The 16,757-nt window shown below is 43.1% G+C and overlaps 1 protein-coding gene across 1 annotated transcript in view; it reads left to right on the top strand.

Moving 5' to 3' along the window:
- Positions 1-16,757, top strand: part of mtus2a (microtubule associated tumor suppressor candidate 2a) — a 229,176-nt gene that overhangs the window by 70,748 nt on the left and 141,671 nt on the right. The window contains exon 3 of the mRNA XM_064971312.1: positions 6,330-6,612. Coding sequence (XP_064827384.1) covers positions 6,330-6,612 — 283 coding nt within the window. The remainder of the gene's footprint in view (positions 1-6,329; positions 6,613-16,757) is intronic.

Below are 16,757 nucleotides of genomic sequence, written 5' to 3'. Positions count from 1 at the left end.
ACATGGTACATACATTATTGGGCACTGACAACAGCACAAAGGGCAAGAAGGTAGAGGCAACAATACCTCACACAAAGCAGCCAACACTGTCAGTAAGAGTGTCCATGATTGAGTCTTAGAATCCCCATACTTTAACGATGACAGCTTTTCCATCCGAGAGGGGAGATCAATCATTTCCAGGCCCAGGGACATGTACTAGTCTGTGGCGACCTAAATACCACAGCTGGACAAGAACCTGACACCCTCAGCACACAGGGGGACAAACACCTACCTGGAGGTGACAGCATTCCCTCCCAAATATGCCCCCCAAGACACAACTATGACAAAGCAACCAACAAAAACGGGTCACAACCCCTGCAGCTCTGTCGCACGTTGGGTCAGTACATAGTCAAGGGTAGGGTTCGAGGGGACTCCTCATCTCTCGGCAGTAGTACTGTAGACTACTTTATCACTGACCTCAACCCAGAGTCTCTCAGCGCGTTCACAGTCAGTCCACTGACACACGTCATAGCCAAAGGAACTGCACAATATTAAGAAATGCTATAGATGGAAGAACTGTAGAAACCTACCAAAAGGCAACAATAAATTCAATCCCTTCTAAACAACTTCCTGTACAAAACGTTTCATTGTAATAGTGAAGGTGTAAACTTGGCAGTAGAAAACCCAAACAGTATATTTGACCTCTGAAATGCGTACTTCGGCCTAAACATCAGCGCCACAGCTAACTTCAACAAAGCTGTGAACGATCTGAGAGACAAGACAAGAAGGGCCTTCTACGCCATCAAAAGGAACATAAAATTCAACATACCAATTAGGATCTGGCTAAAAATACTTGAATCAGTCATAGAGCCCATTGCCCTTTATGGTTGTGAGGTCTGGGGTCCGCTCACCAACCAAGAATTCACAAAATGGGACAAACACGAAATTGAGACTCTGCAAAAATATCCTCCGTGTACAACGTAGAACACCAAATAATGCATGTAAAGGACAATTAGGCCGATACCCACTAATTATCAAAATCCAGAAAAGAACCAATAAATTCTACAACCACCTAAAAGGAAGCGATTCCCAAATCTTCCATAGCAAAGCCATCACCTGCAGACAGATGAACCTGGAGAAGAGTCCCCTAAGCAAGCTGGTCCTGGGGCTCTGTTCACGAACACAACCACACCCCACAGAGCCCCAGTACAGCAACACAATTAGACCCAACCAAATCATGAGAAAACAAAAAGATAAATACTTAACACATTGGAAAGAATTAAAAGAAAGAATTAACATAAAAACTGAACAAACTAGAATGCTATTTGGCCCTTAACAGAGAGTACACAGTGGCAGAATACCTGACCACTGTGACTGACCCATAATTAAAGAAATCTTTGACGATGCACAGACTTAGTGAGCATAGCCTTGCTATTGAGAAAGGCCGCCGTAGACAGACCTGGCTCTCAAGAGAAGACAGGCTATGTGCTCACTGCCCACAAAATGAGGTGGAAACTGAGCTGCACTTCCTAACCTCCTGCCCAATGTATGACCATATTAGAGACACATTTTTTTAAATTATAAAAACCTGTCTTTGCTTTGTCATTATGGGGTATTGAGTGTAGTTTTATGTGTGAAAAAAAAACTTTTTAATCAAGTTTAGAATAAGGCTGTAATGTCGAAAAAGTCAAGGGGTTTGAATACTTTCAGAATGCACTGTAGTTGATGGAGATGGGGGAGCTAGTGGGTCTGGCCAGGGTGATGTGGTTGATGGAGATGGGGGAGCTAGTGGGTCTGGACAGGGTGATGTGGTTGATGGAGATGGAGGAGCTAGTGGGTCTGGACAGGGCGATGTGGTTGATGGAGATGGGGGAGCTAGTGGGTCTGGACAGGGTGATGTGGTTGATGGAGATGGGGGAGCTAGTGGGTCTGGACAGGGTGATGTGGTTGATGGAGTTGGGGGAGCTAGTGGGTCTGGACAGGGTGATGTGGTTGATGGAGATTGGGGAGCTAGTGGGTCTGGACAGGGTGATGTAGTTGATGGAGATGGGGGAGATGGTGGGTCTGGACAGGGTGATGTGGTTGATGGAGATGGGGGAGCTAGTGGGTCTGGACAGGGTGATGTGGTTGATGGAGATGGGGGAGCTAGTGGGTCTGGACAGGGTGATGTGGTTGATGGAGATGGGGGAGCTAGTGGGTCTGGACAGGGTGATGTGGTTGATGGAGATGGGGGAGCTAGTGGGTCTGGACAGGGCGATGTGGTTGATGGAGATGGGGAGCTAGTGGGTCTGGACAGGGTGATGTGGTTGATGGAGATGGGGGAGCTAGTGGGCCTGGACAGGGTGATGTGGTTGATGGAGATGGGGGAGCTAGTGGGTCTGGACAGGGTGATGTGGTTGATGGAGATGGGGGAGCTAGTGGGTCTGGACAGGGTGATGTGGTTGATGGAGATGGGGGAGCTAGTGGGTCTGGACAGGGTGATGTGGTTGATGGAGATGGGGGAGCTAGTGGGTCTGGACAGGGTGATGTGGTTGATGGAGATGGGGGAGCTAGTGGGTCTGGACAGGGTGATGTGGTTGATGGAGATGGGGGAGCTAGTGGGTCTGGACAGGGTGATGTGGTTGATGGAGATTGGGGAGCTAGTGGGTCTGGACAGGGTGATGTAGTTGATGGAGATGGGGGAGCTAGTGGGTCTGGACAGGGTGATGTAATTGATGGAGATGGGGGAGCTAGTGGGTCTGGACAGGGTGATGTGGTTGATGGAGATGGGGGTGCTAGTGGGTCTGGCCAGGGTGATGTGGTTGATGGAGATGGGGGAGCTAGTGGGTCTGGACAGGGTGATGTGGTTGATGGAGATGGGGGTGCTAGTGGGTCTGGACAGGGTGATGTAGTTGATGGAGATGGGGTGTGAGCTAGTGGGTCTGGACAGGGTGATGTAGTTGATGGAGATGGGGTGTGAGCTAGTGGGTCTGGACAGGGTGATGTAGTTGATGGAGATGGGGGAGCGAGTGGGTCTGGCCAGGGATGATGTGGTTGATGGAGATGGGGGAGCTAGTGGGTCTGGCCAGGGATGATGTAGTTGATGTTTGTATGTCTATGTTTTGTCTATAAAATATAAACTAAAATTGTAAATAAAAGAAAGAAATAATGCAGTGCACAGCTTTTGACCAGAGCCCATGTATGGAATGGTTTTAGAAGCATTGATTACCAATGAGCCTTTGTATTTCTATTGTGATAAAGAATATGAACACAGTTGATGAAGAAATATAGAACACCCTAACCCTTAAAACAGCCTTTGTCCTTTGCCTGGGAGATGACCCCACCAGGGAGAATCTTCCTTGTTTTACCATCTTTGTGGGGATATCTGGTACCCATGAGGGGAGTAATACAAGCCCCCCTCCCCCCCACACACACACTAAAATACACAGAACCGTGGAATGTAATTTGCTGACATTTGGATAAAACTTAACTTGGAAAAAAATAAAATAATTGCTCTCTACTCTTCATAGCAGTTTGATGTAGTTTAACATTTCATGTCTGTTAATATACAGTTCCAGTCAAAAGTTTGGACACACCTACTTATTCCAGAGTTTTTCTTTATTTTATACTATTTTCTACATTGTAGAATAATAGTGAAGAAATCTAATTGAAGTAATAACCAAAAAAAGTGTTAAACAAATCAAAATCTTCAAAGTAGCTTTGCCTTGATGACAGCTTTATGTATGTTTATAGACTAATGAGTACCTGTATATGATTGTGGAACAGGAGCACCAATTCATCTGTCAACTGCGGTTTAATAATCTCCCTATAATCTCTTGTGGACAGACGTGCGTAACATAAATGGTAGTAGCATGTGTCAACAGACTGTGGGATGCAACAACTAAAGAGGAACTTTGTTCTGGTACACTGCATGGCTTGTCTGTCCACTGTATTCCAGTTTGTGCGAAGTCTTCATAAGCGACAATAAGAAACTACAGTGGAGACAGGGGACAACCTTGTCGGGTTCCACTGCATGATTCGTCATCCTTTTGGATGTTTTGGGTCGTATTTTTCTGAGGTCCATATGTGTTTAGAAGAGATTGGAACCAGGAACGAAAAGCTCTCTTTAAAAATGACGAGCAAGTCTATAGGCCAAATGTCCCCCTCAACTCAAAAAGATGCTAAAACCTGCAAAATTGTGATTTGTCCAAAGTACGGGAACCAATGCTGCTCGTTATCTCCCATTGTATCATGACAGAGCTACAGTACCATAGTCTGTCCACAAGAGATTTAGATTGTTACAGATTTTGTGCACAACATTTTTTTGGGGGGGAGGGTGTAATTAAATAAACACACTTACACAATGAAAAAACTTTTCATATTTTATTTCATTTAAAAAATATATTTTATTTTATTTGGAAATGCCGGGGCGGCAGGGTAGCCTAGTGGTTAGAGCGTTGGACTAGTAACCGAAGGTTGCAAGTTCAAACCCCAGAGCTGACAAGGTACAAATCTGTCATTCTGCCCCTGAACAGGCAGTTAACCCACTGTCCCTGTCATTGAAAATAAGAATTTGTTCTTAACTGACTTGCCTAGTAAAATAAAGGTAAAAAAACAAACAAAAAAACACTAGCATATGTTCTGGGATTGTTCCCAGTTTGCTGGGAGTGCACTAAATAGGGAGTAGGCCATTTGGTCTCCAGCATATGTTCTGGGATTGTTCCCAGTTTGCTGGGAGTGCACTAAATAGGGAGTAGGCCATTTGGTCTCCAGCATATGTTCTGGGATTGTTCCCAGTTTGCTGGGAGTGCACTAAATAGGGAGTAGGCCATTTGGTCTCCAGCATATGTTCTGGGATTGTTCCCAGTTTGCTGGGAGTGCACTAAATAGGGAGTAGGCCATTTGGTCTCCAGCATATGTTCTGGGATTGTTCCCAGTTTGCTGGGAGTGCACTAAATAGGGAGTAGGCCATTTGGTCTCCAGCATATGTTCTGGGATTGTTCCCAGTTTGCTGGGAGTGCACTAAATAGGGAGTAGGCCATTTGGTCTCCAGCATATGTTCTGGGATTGTTCCCAGTTTGCTGGGAGTGCACTAAATAGGGAGTAGGCCATTTGGTCTCCAGCATATGTTCTGGGATTGTTCCCAGTTTGCTGGGAGTGCACTAAATAGGGAGTAGGCCATTTGGTCTCCAGCATATGTTCTGGGATTGTTCCCAGTTTGCTGGGAGTGCACTAAATAGGGAGTAGGCCATTTGGTCTCCAGCATATGTTCTGGGATTGTTCCCAGTTTGCTGGGAGTGCACTAAATAGGGAGTAGGCCATTTGGTCTCCAGCATATGTTCTGGGATTGTTCCCAGTTTGCTGGGAGTGCACTAAATAGGGAGTAGGCCATTTGGTCTCCAGCATATGTTCTGGGATTGTTCCCAGTTTGCTGGGAGTGCACTAAATAGGGAGTAGGCCATTTGGTCTCCAGCATATGTTCTGGGATTGTTCCCCGTTTGCTGGGAGTGCACTAAATAGGGAGTAGGCCATTTGGTCTCCAGCATATGTTCTGGGATTGTTCCCAGTTTGCTGGGAGTGCACTAAATAGGGAGTAGGCCATTTGGTCTCCAGCATATGTTCTGGGATTGTTCCCAGTTTGCTGGGAGTGCACTAAATAGGGAGTAGGCCATTTGGTCTCCAGCATATGTTCTGGGATTGTTCCCAGTTTGCTGGGAGTGCACTAAATAGGGAGTAGGCCATTTGGTCTCCAGCATATGTTCTGGGATTGTTCCCAGTTTGCTGGGAGTGCACTAAATAGGGAGTAGGCCATTTGGTCTCCAGCATATGTTCTGGGATTGTTCCCCGTTTGCTGGGAGTGCACTAAATAGGGAGTAGGCCATTTGGTCTCCAGCATATGTTCTGGGATTGTTCCCAGTTTGCTGGGAGTGCACTAAATAGGGAGTAGGCCATTTGGTCTCCAGCATATGTTCTGGGATTGTTCCCAGTTTGCTGGGAGTGCACTAAATAGGGAGTAGGCCATTTGGTCTCCAGCATATGTTCTGGGATTGTTCCCAGTTTGCTGGGAGTGCACTAAATAGGGAGTAGGCCATTTGGTCTCCAGCATATGTTCTGGGATTGTTCCCAGTTTGCTGGGAGTGCACTAAATAGGGAGTAGGCCATTTGGTCTCCAGCATATGTTCTGGGATTGTTCCCAGTTTGCTGGGAGTGCACTAAATAGGGAGTAGGCCATTTGGTCTACTCCAGGAGCCCTATCAATAATTTAACATCCTCTTCAGAGGTTTCTGAAATGAACATTTACTGTGGTTTACTGTATCCTAACTCACCACAACTGGAAATGGCTTATCTTCCATTTCATTCTCACTTTTCAGATGAGTAGAAATGCGGGCAGCCTTGGACGCGAGGACCCCTCAGGCCCCAGGATGGCAACCCAGGCGGCTCAACCCGGCGGCAGTGGCAGCCTGCTCCGCTCTGGCATAGGGCTGCGCCCGCAACTGGGTCTGGGAGCTGCTGCACGGGCAACCCCGGGGTCTGTCGTTTTCACAGCAACCAAGAATCAGATGATGGTTCAGGGTCAGAGGACAGCATTGGGATTCAGTCAACCAGTGCAGGCCGTCAGCCCAGCGACCAATCAGAATGGACAGGACAACACAGGTGAGAGGAGAAACGATTAAGCTTACAGTGTTAGAATTTGCAAAGAACATGTTACTTAGTAACAATTTATGTTCCAACGATTTCAATGAACATTCTAAAAATGTTACAGTGAAACATCAAACAACACATTTTAGCGGCAATAATCACATTTTAAATTACTTTGCTAATCGTACTAAAGGTAACTGCCAAAATAAAGGAAACACCAACATAAAGTGTCTCAATAGGTTGTGGGCCACCGCGAGAACGGCTTCAATGATCCTCGGCATAGATTCTAGAAGTGTTTGGAACTGTATTGGAGGAGTGCGACACCATTCTTCCACCATCGAAATTCAACCATTTTGTGTTTTGTTAATGGTGGTGGAAAACGCTGTCTCAGGCTCCACTCCAGAACCTCCCATAAGAGTTCAATTGGGTTGAGATCGGGTGACTGAGACGGCCATATGGTGAAACATCAGCAAGTTGAGCAGTCTTCATCACTGAAGCCCCTGCCAAACGTGCCCCAACAATCACCCCTCTTTCAAAACCACTGAGATCTCTACTTCTAGCCATGGTAGACTATATAATGGGCAACTGGGCCTGGCCAGCATATTTATACATGACCCTAAAGCATGATGGGATGTTAATTCCACCGCTGCTTTCAATATTCTTATTTACTCAAGTGTTTCCATTATTTTGGCAGTTACATGTTTCTTTGTCTATTCTAAACTAAATTATAGCACAGCCATGGTAGCCAATAATGGGCAACTGGGCCTGGCCAGTGTTGTGACATGACTATCATTAATGTGATGACTGCAATTTATCAAATTATTACCTACTACACTCAATTATTACTTGATTTAATTAATCATGTAACAAATAACTCATTAGGAATTTGGGGAACCACAGGAACAGTTGTTTACCAAGTTACTATCTCCTGACTTAAACTCTAGAGATGATCTAAAAATCGCATTACATCAATAACAGTCAAAAATTATTACCTCATCAGTTTCATTCTGAACATCGCATAATTATTGGATATCTGCATGAACCCTAAGTGATGAGTCAGCAATAAACAAATTGGCTTAATTATTTATTTACTAACTAACTAAATCCTCACACACAGAATTCGTAAACACACACAGGATATGTTATTGATTACATACATAATACAATGAAAACAGGTCCCTAGTGGACTAACAAAAGCATGACCGTTTGGTTACGCAATGGAAAGGGAGGGCCTACTAGGAGAGGGAGAGACAAAGAGTCAATCCAATATATATTTACGCGTAGATGTCTTTCTCTCGTCTCTCTGTTGAAACCACTCAATCCATCTATGTGGTTCGATGTAAGTCTCTGGTTGTCCACCAGAGGGTACAATGTCTTTCTTAGTTGTAGGCTTCTTTTGTTCTGGAGTGTTCGTTAGCATAGATACTTCAGATGTACCACACGGTGTTCAGATGGATCTATTCTTGCCTCTCGTCTTTGGTCAAATGTTCTAGACTACTTTACATGCACAGCTGCACACGGTGCATGTTTTGGTCTGGTTTACAAAGTTTCTCACCATTTCAATGTGTGGACCACAGCCTCATGTTCTTTGGTCTCCATGGTTGGTTATTCAGGGTACAGCTAGGATCACTTTACACATCGGCAGCAACCCGGCATGTTTTGGTCTAATGTCAATTTCGTTAGCAAGTCCTTTTAAACACTCTTGTATTAGGGGCATTCCATCATGCCTACACAATGTCGGTGCTCATGTGGGCATGGTTACTGACTGGACCCAAGTTTATATGAAACTTGTGTGAAGAGAGAGAGCATACATTTTACACATGCCACTATACATATGCCACACACACACACACACACACACACACACACACACACACACACACACACACACACACACACACACACACACACACACACACACACACACACACACACACACACACACACACACACACACACACACACACACACACACACACAAAGACAAAAATATTAGTGTTCCAAAAAAGGTCCAGTTCCCAGGAACACAAAAAACTATACATACCTCGGTCTCAACATCAGCGCCCAGGAACGATCTGAGAGACAAGGTAAGAAGGGCCATCAAAAGGAACATACAATTCGACACACCAATTAGGATCTGGCTAAAAATACTTGAATCAGTTATAGAACCCATTGCCCTTTATGGTTGTGAGGTCTGGGGTCCGCTCACCAACCAACGTTCATGTTATCATGTGGCTGGTTCCAAATCCTCTCTCTCTCTCTCTCTCTCTCTCTCTCTCTCTCTCTCTCTCTCTCTCTCTCTCTGTCTCTCTGTCTCTCTCTCTCTCTCTCTCTCTCTCTCTGTCTCTCTCTCTCTGTCTCTCTCTCTGTCTCTCTGTCTCTCTGTCTCTCTCTCTCTCTCTCTCTCTCTCTCTGTCTCTCTCTCTCTGTCTCTCTCAATTCAATTCAAGGGGCTTTATTGGCATGGGTAACATGTGTTAACATTGCAAAAGCAAGTAAGGTAGATAATATATAAAGTGAAATAAACAATAAAAATGAACAGTAGACATCACACATACAGAAGTTTCAAAACAATAAAGACATTTCAAATGTCATATTATATATATATACAGTGTTTTTACAATGTACAAATGGTAAAGGACACAAGATAAAATAAATTAGCATAGATATGGGTTGTATTTACAATGGTGCGTGTTCTTCACTGGTTGCCCTTTTCTCGTGGCAACAGGTCACAAATCTTGCTGCTCTGATGGCACACTGTGGAATTTCACCCAGTAGATATGGGAGTTTTTCAAAATTGGATTTGTTTTCGAATTCTTTGTGGATCTGTGTAATCTGAGGGAAATATGTCTCTCTAATATGGTCATACATTGGGCAGGAGGTTAGGAAGTGCAGCTCAGTTTCCACCTCATTTTGTGGGCAGTGAGCACATAGCCTGTCTTCTCTTGAGAGCCATGTCTGCCTACGGCGGCCTTTCTCAATAGCAAGGCTATGCTCGCTGAGTCTGTACATAGTCAAAGCTTTCCTTAATTTTGGGTCAGTCACAGTGGTAAGGTATTCTGCCGCTGTGTACTCTCTGTGTAGGGCCAAATAGCATTCTAGTTTGCTCTGTTTTTTTGTTAATTCTTTCCAATGTGTCAAGTAATTATCTTTTTGTTTTCTCATGATTTGGTTGGGTCTAATTGTGCTGCTGTCATAGGGCTCTGTAGGGTGTGTTTGTTAACAGAGCCCCAGGACCAGCTTGCTTAGGGGACTCTTCTCCAGGTTCATCTCTCTGTAGATGATGGCTTTGTTGTTGTTATAGAATTTAACAGCTCTTTTCTGGATTTTGATAATTAGTGGGTATCGGCCTAATTCTGCTCTGCATGCATTATTTGGTGTTCTACGTTGTACACTGATGATATTTTTGCAGAATTCTGCATGCAGTCTCAATTTGGTGTTTGTCCCATTTTGTGAAGTCTTGGTTGGTGAGCGGACCCCAGACCTCACAACCATAAAGGGCAATGGGCTCTATGACTGATTCAAGTATTTTTAGCCAGATCCTAATTGGTATGTTGAAATTTATGTTCCTTTTGATGGCATAGAATGCCCTTCTTGCCTTGTCTCTCAGATCGTTCACAGCTTTGTGGAAGTTACCTGTGGCGCTGATGTTTAGGCCAAGGTATGTATAGTTTTTTGTGTGCTCTAGGGCAACAGTGTCTAGATGGAATTTGTATTTGTGGTCCTGGTGACTGGACCTTTTTTGGAACACCATTATTTTGGTCTTACTGAGATTTACTGTCAGGGCCCAGGTCTGACAGAATCTGTGCATAAGATCTAGGTGCTGCTGTAGGCCCTCCTTGGTTGGTGACAGAAGCACCAGATTATCAGCAAACAGCAGACATTTGACTTCAGATTCTAGTAGGGTGAGGCCGGGTGCTGCAGACTTTTCTAGTGCCCGCGCCAGTTCGTTGATAAATATATTGAAGAGGGTGGGGCTTAAGCTGCATCCCTGTCTAACCCCACGACCCTGTGTGAAGAAATTTGTGTGTTTTTTGCCAATTTTAACCGCACACTTGTTGTTTGTGTACATGGATTTTATAATGTTGTATGTTTTACCCCCAACACCACTTTCCATCCATTCACATAGCAGACCCTCATGCCAAATTGAGTCGAAGGCTTTTTTGAAATCAACAAAGCATGAGAAGACTTTGCATGAGCATGAGAATGACTCATGCTAGAGAGAGAGAGAGAGGTAGAGAGAGAGAGAGAGACAGAGAGAGAGAGAGAGAGAGAGCAAAATATGAGAAGACTTCTCTACCTCTCTCTCTCTCTAGCTCTAAAAATTCTCCTCAATTTTCGTGGTATCCACGATGTTACAGTCTTGTCTCATCGCTGCAACTCTTATACGGACTCGGGAGAGGCGAAGGTTGAGAGCCGTGTGTCCCCCGAAACACAACCCAACCAAGCCGCACTGCTTCTTGACACAATGCCCTCTTTACCCGGAAGCCAGTCAGTGTGTCGGAGGAAATACTTTGCACTTGGCGACCGTTAGCACTGCGCCTGGCCCACCACAGGTGTTGCTAGTGCGCGGTGGGACAAGGACATCCTTGCCTGCCAAACCCTTCCCTAATGCAGACGACAATGGGCCAATTGTGCATCACTTCATGGGTCTCCCGGTCGTGGCCCGCTGCGATAGTGCCTGGACTCGAACCCAGAATCTCTAGTGGCACAGCTACGTTGCAGTGCCTTAGACCACTGCGCCACTCGGATGCCCGGTTTTCCTGGTTTTGACCATTCTGCCTGCCCTGACCCTGACCCTGAGCCTGCCTGCCGTTCTGTACCTTGTCACACCACCCTGGATTACTGACCTCTGACCTGTTGTTTGCCTGCCCCCCTGTTTTTGTAATAGACTTTTGCTACTTCAAAACTGTCTCCTGAGCCTGGACACATCTGTAATGTCCCGCAGTCGAGCAGTGAATTTAAAACACAGTGTCAACCACAAAGACCAAGGAGGTTTCCCAGAGCTTCGCAAAGAAGGGAGCCTTTTGGGTAAATTAAAAAAAAGCAGACATTGAAAATCCCTATGAGCATGTTGAGGCTATTAATTAACTTTGGATATATATATATACAGTGCCTTGCGAAAGTATTCGGCCCCCTTGAACTTTGCAACCTTTTGCCACATTTCAGGCTTCAAACATAAAGATATAAAACTGTATTTTTTTGTGAAGAATCAACAACAAGTGGGACACAATCATGAAGTGGAACGACATTTATTGGATATTTCAAACTTTTTTTAACAAATCAAAAACTGAAAAATTGGGCGTGCAAAATTATTAGAGCTAAGCACAGGCAAAACCCTGGAGGAAAACCTGGTTCATTTTCAAGCATAGTGGTGGCTGCATCATGTTATGGGTATGCTCGTCACCGTTAAGAACTGGGGAGTTTTTCCTGGATAAAAAAATTAATGGAATGGAGCTAATCACAGGCAGAATTCTTAGAAGAAAACCTGGTTCAGTCTGCTTTCCACCAGACACCGGGAGACTAATTCACCTTTCAGCAGGACAATAACCTAAAACACAAGGCCAAATATACACTGGAGTTGCTTACCAAGAAGAAAAATACAGAGTGGCAGAGTTACAGTTTTGACTTAAATCTGCTTGAAAATCTATGGCAAATTGAAAATGGTTGAAAAAGGCCAAATATACACTGGAGTTACTTACCAAGAAGACACTGAATGTTCCTGAGTGGCCTAGTTTTGACAGTTTTGACTTAAATTGGCTTGAAAATCTATGGCAAGACTAGGAAATGGCTGTCTAGCAATGATTAACCACCAATTTGACAGGGCTCTGACAGAATAAAAAATAAAAAATGAATAAATGAATACATTTGATATTTCTGTATTTCATTTTTAATAAATATTCTCTTTGTCATTATGGGGCATTTTGTGAAAAAAACAAACATTTAATTAATTTTGAATTCAATCTGTATCACAACAAAATGTGGAATGAGTCACGGGGGTATGAATACATTCTGTATTTATTTTTTGGGCTAAAGGTTAAATAAATAAATAAAACATTTTCTTAAAGTCTGAAGTCAGAGATTTTCCGAGAATTGTTTTGAACATCAAACGGAAACGTCAGGCTTCATCAGCCTGTCACACACACCATCATCAGCCTGTCACACACACCACGAGGCAATAAGCTGGAGGCAGTACGCATTTTAAAAACATGCTTCATTGTTTGAAACATGAATCTTTTAGTACTATAAGGCATGTCTTAGTCAATATGATCACCTTTCTTTTCAACACAGACATTTCCGTGAATGAATATGAAACTGACCGTTTGACGATGGTGTTTTACCACCATTTTGGAACGTGTGCGCGTGTGCATGTCTGTGTGTGTGTGTGTGTGTGTGTGTGTGTGTGTGTGTGTGTGTGTGTGTGTGTGTGTGTGTGTGTGTGTGTGTGTGTGTGTGTGTGTGTGTGTGTGCATGTCTGTGTGTGTGTGTGTCTGTGTCTATGTCTGTGTGTGCGTGTGCGTGTGCGTGTGTGTGTGTGTGTGCGAGTGTGTGTGTGTGTGTGTGCGTGAGCGTGTGTGTGTGTGTGTGTGTGCGTGAGCGTGTGTGTGTGTGTGTGTGTGTGTGTGTGTGTGTGTGTGTGTGTGTGTGTGTGTGTGTGTGCGCACACCCAAGCCCTGAGCCCTGTCTTCACACACTCATATATAGGCACAGTCATATACAGGACATGCATTACATTACATATGCTGTTTGTTGTGTGTATGTCTTTCCATGGCTTTGCACCCACAGCAGACTAGGCCCAGGTCCAGACAGGGGGCTTGAGTACAGCTGGTGGCTCAGCAAAAGGACCTGGATCCTGGGTAGAAGGAGGAAGGAAGGAGGGGCTGAGCTCCAAACCTCACAATCTGGCAGTGAGGCTCTCTCCTCTTTCCCTTTGGCCCATCGTTGGAGGCTATGCTGGCAAGCACACTGAAGCTCTCATTCTCTCCCCACCCTCTCTTTCTCCCTCTCTCTCCCCCCCCCCCTTTGGAGCATGGTTGGAGGCTGGCATGCATACTGAAGCTTTCTCTCTACCCCCCCTCTCTCTCCCTCCCTCCCCCTTTTTCCCTCCCTCCCTCCCTCCCCCCTCCCTCCCTCCCTCCCTCCCTACCTCCCTCCCTCCCTCCCTCCCTCCCTCCCTCTGACCCATGGTTAGAGTCTAGGCTGGCATGCATAAGCTCCAGTGTTTATTTGATAACAGCTCAGTGAACAGCAGTGGCCTGTCATTTGTTAACAGTTCAGTGTGTTATTATTTTGCAGTACTATAGGGTTAATATAGTATAATAGTAATATAGGGTTAATATAGTATAATAGTAATATAGGGTTAATATAGTATAATAGTAATATAGGGTTAATATAGTATAATAGTACTATAGGGTTAATATAGTATAATAGTAGTATAGGGTTAGGGTTAATATAGTATAATAGTAGTATAGGGTTAATATAGTATAATAGTAGTATAGGGTTAATATAGTATAACAGTAGTACAGGGTTAATATAGTATAATAGTACTATAGGGTTAATATAGTATAATAGTACTATAAGGTTAATATAGTATAATAGTACTATAGGGTTAATATAGTATAATAGTAGTATAGGGTTAGGGTTAATATAGTATAATAGTACTATAGGGTTAATATAGTATAATAGTAGTACAGGGTTAATATAGTATAATAGTAGTATAGGGTTAATATAGTATAATAGTACTATAGGGTTAATATAGTATAATAGTAGTATAGGGTTAAAATAGTATAATAGTAGTATAGGGTTAATATAGTATAATAGTAGTATAGGGTTAATATAGTATAATAGTAGTATAGGGTTAATATAGTATAATATTAGTACAGGGTTAATATAGTATAATAGTAGTATAGGGTTAATATAGTATAATAGTACTATAGGGTTAATATAGTATAATAGTAGTATAGGGTTAATATAGTATAATAGTACTATAGGGTTAATATAGTATAATAGTACTATAGGGTTAATATAGTATAATAGTACTATAGGGTTAATATAGTATAATAGTACTATAGGGTTAATATAGTATAATAGTTCTATAGGGTTAATATAGTATAATAGTAGTATAGGGTTAGGGTTAATATAGTATAATAGTACTATAGGGTTAATATAGTATAATAGTAGTATAGGGTTAATATAGTATAATAGTAATATAGGGTTAATATAGTATAATAGTAGTATAGGGTTAATATAGTATAATAGTAGGGCTTTATTGTAATTGGAAACACACGTTAACATTTTCAAAGTAAGTGTACAAGACAATAAACAAAAATGAAATCAACAATATGAATTACCAGTGAACTTTACGCTAACAAAAGTTCCAAAATAATACAGAAATGACAAATGTCATATTATGTGCAAATAGTTAAAGTACAAAAGGGAAAATAAATAAACATAAATATGGGTTGTATTTAAAATGGTGTTTGTTCTTCACTGGATGCCCTTTTCTTGTGGCAACAGGTCACAATCTTGCTGCTGTGACGTCACACTGTTGGTTTTCTCCCAATAAGATGTTTGAGTTTATCAAAATTCGATTTGTTTCCAAATTCTTTGTGGGTCTATGGAAATATGTGTCTCTAATATGGACACACATTTGGCAGGAGGTTAGGAAGTGCAGCTCAGTTTCCACCTCATTCTTTGGGCAGTGTGGTCATAGCCTGTCTTCTCTTGAAGACCAGGTCTGCTTACGGCAGCCTTTCTCAATAGCAAGGCTATGCTCACTGAGTCTGTACATAGTCAAAGCTTTCCTTAAGTTTGAGTCAGTCACAGTGGTCAGGTTTTCTGCCACTGTGTACTCTCTGTTTAGGGCCAAATAGCATTCTAGTTTGCTCTGTTTGTTTTATTGATGAAGTCAGTCTCTCCTCCACTTTGAGCATTGAGAGATTGACCTGCATATTATTAATGTTAGCTCTCTGTGTATATTTAAGGGCCAGCCGTGCTGCCCTGTTCTGAACCAATTGTAATTTTCAGAGGTCTCTCTTGATGGCACCCGACCAGACGACTGACCAGTAGTCCAGGTGCGACAAAACTAGGACCTGTAGGACCTGCCTTGTTGATAGTGCTGTTAAAAAGGTAGAAACTAGGGCCTGTAGGACCTGCCTTGTTGGTAGTGCTGTTAAGAAGGTAGAAACTAGGACCTGTAGGACCTGCCTTGTTGATAGTGTTGTTAAAAAGGTAGAAACTAGGGCCTGTAGGACCTGCCTTGTTGATAGTGCTGTTAAGAAGGTTGAAAATAGGGCTTGGAGAACCTGCCTTGTTGATAGTGCTGCTAAGAAGGTTGAAACTAGGGCCTGGAGAACTAGAATATATGACAAATATAGCAAGGGTTGTAAAGCCATAATGCCTACGTTTTTCCAGCAGCAGACCATGATGGATAATGTCAAAAGCCGCACTGAAGTTTAACAAAACCCCACAATCTGTTTTTCATCAATTTCTCTCAGCCGTTCATCAGTCATTTGTGTAAGTGCTGTGCTTGTTGAATGTCCTTCCCTATAAGAATGCTGAAAATCTGTTGTTTGCAGTAAAAAAAAATATTATATCTGGTCGAACACAAATTTTCCCCAAAAGTCTACTATTAGACCTCAGTAATTTTCCATCCAAGTTATCAGACCCTGGTGGTTTGTTGATAGATAACCACCTCTTCCACAGTGTCTAGATATCATTTATATTTGTATTTATATTTGTGGTTCTGGCAACTGGACCTTTTTTGGAACACCATTATTTTCATCTTACTGAGATTTACTGTCAGGGCCCAGGTCTGGCAGAATCTGTGCAGAAGATCTAGGTGCTGCTGTTGGCCCTAATTGGTTGGGGACAGTAGCACCAGATCATCAGAAAACAGTAGACATTTGACTTCAGATTCTAGTAGGCCAGGTGTTGTGGAATGTTCTAATTCCCTTGCCAATGTGTTGACAGTGAGCTCCAAAACTATTGGGACACATGTTTTGTTGTTTTGGCTCGGCACTATGGATTTGAAATGATACAATGCCTGTAACGGGTGTCGTCGTCGGATGAGGAGGAATCGGACCAAAGTGCAGTGTGGTAAGTGTTCATGTGTTGACTTTAAGTGTTCATGACTTCTATTAAACACTAAAACAAAATAA

Source organism: Oncorhynchus masou, chromosome 8 (assembly GCF_036934945.1).
Source record: "Oncorhynchus masou masou isolate Uvic2021 chromosome 8, UVic_Omas_1.1, whole genome shotgun sequence".
In the NCBI taxonomy this organism is placed as follows: Eukaryota; Metazoa; Chordata; class Actinopteri; order Salmoniformes; family Salmonidae; genus Oncorhynchus; species Oncorhynchus masou.
The sequence above is the reverse complement of the archived record's forward strand: the minus strand, read 5'-3'. Positions and strand labels throughout refer to the sequence as shown.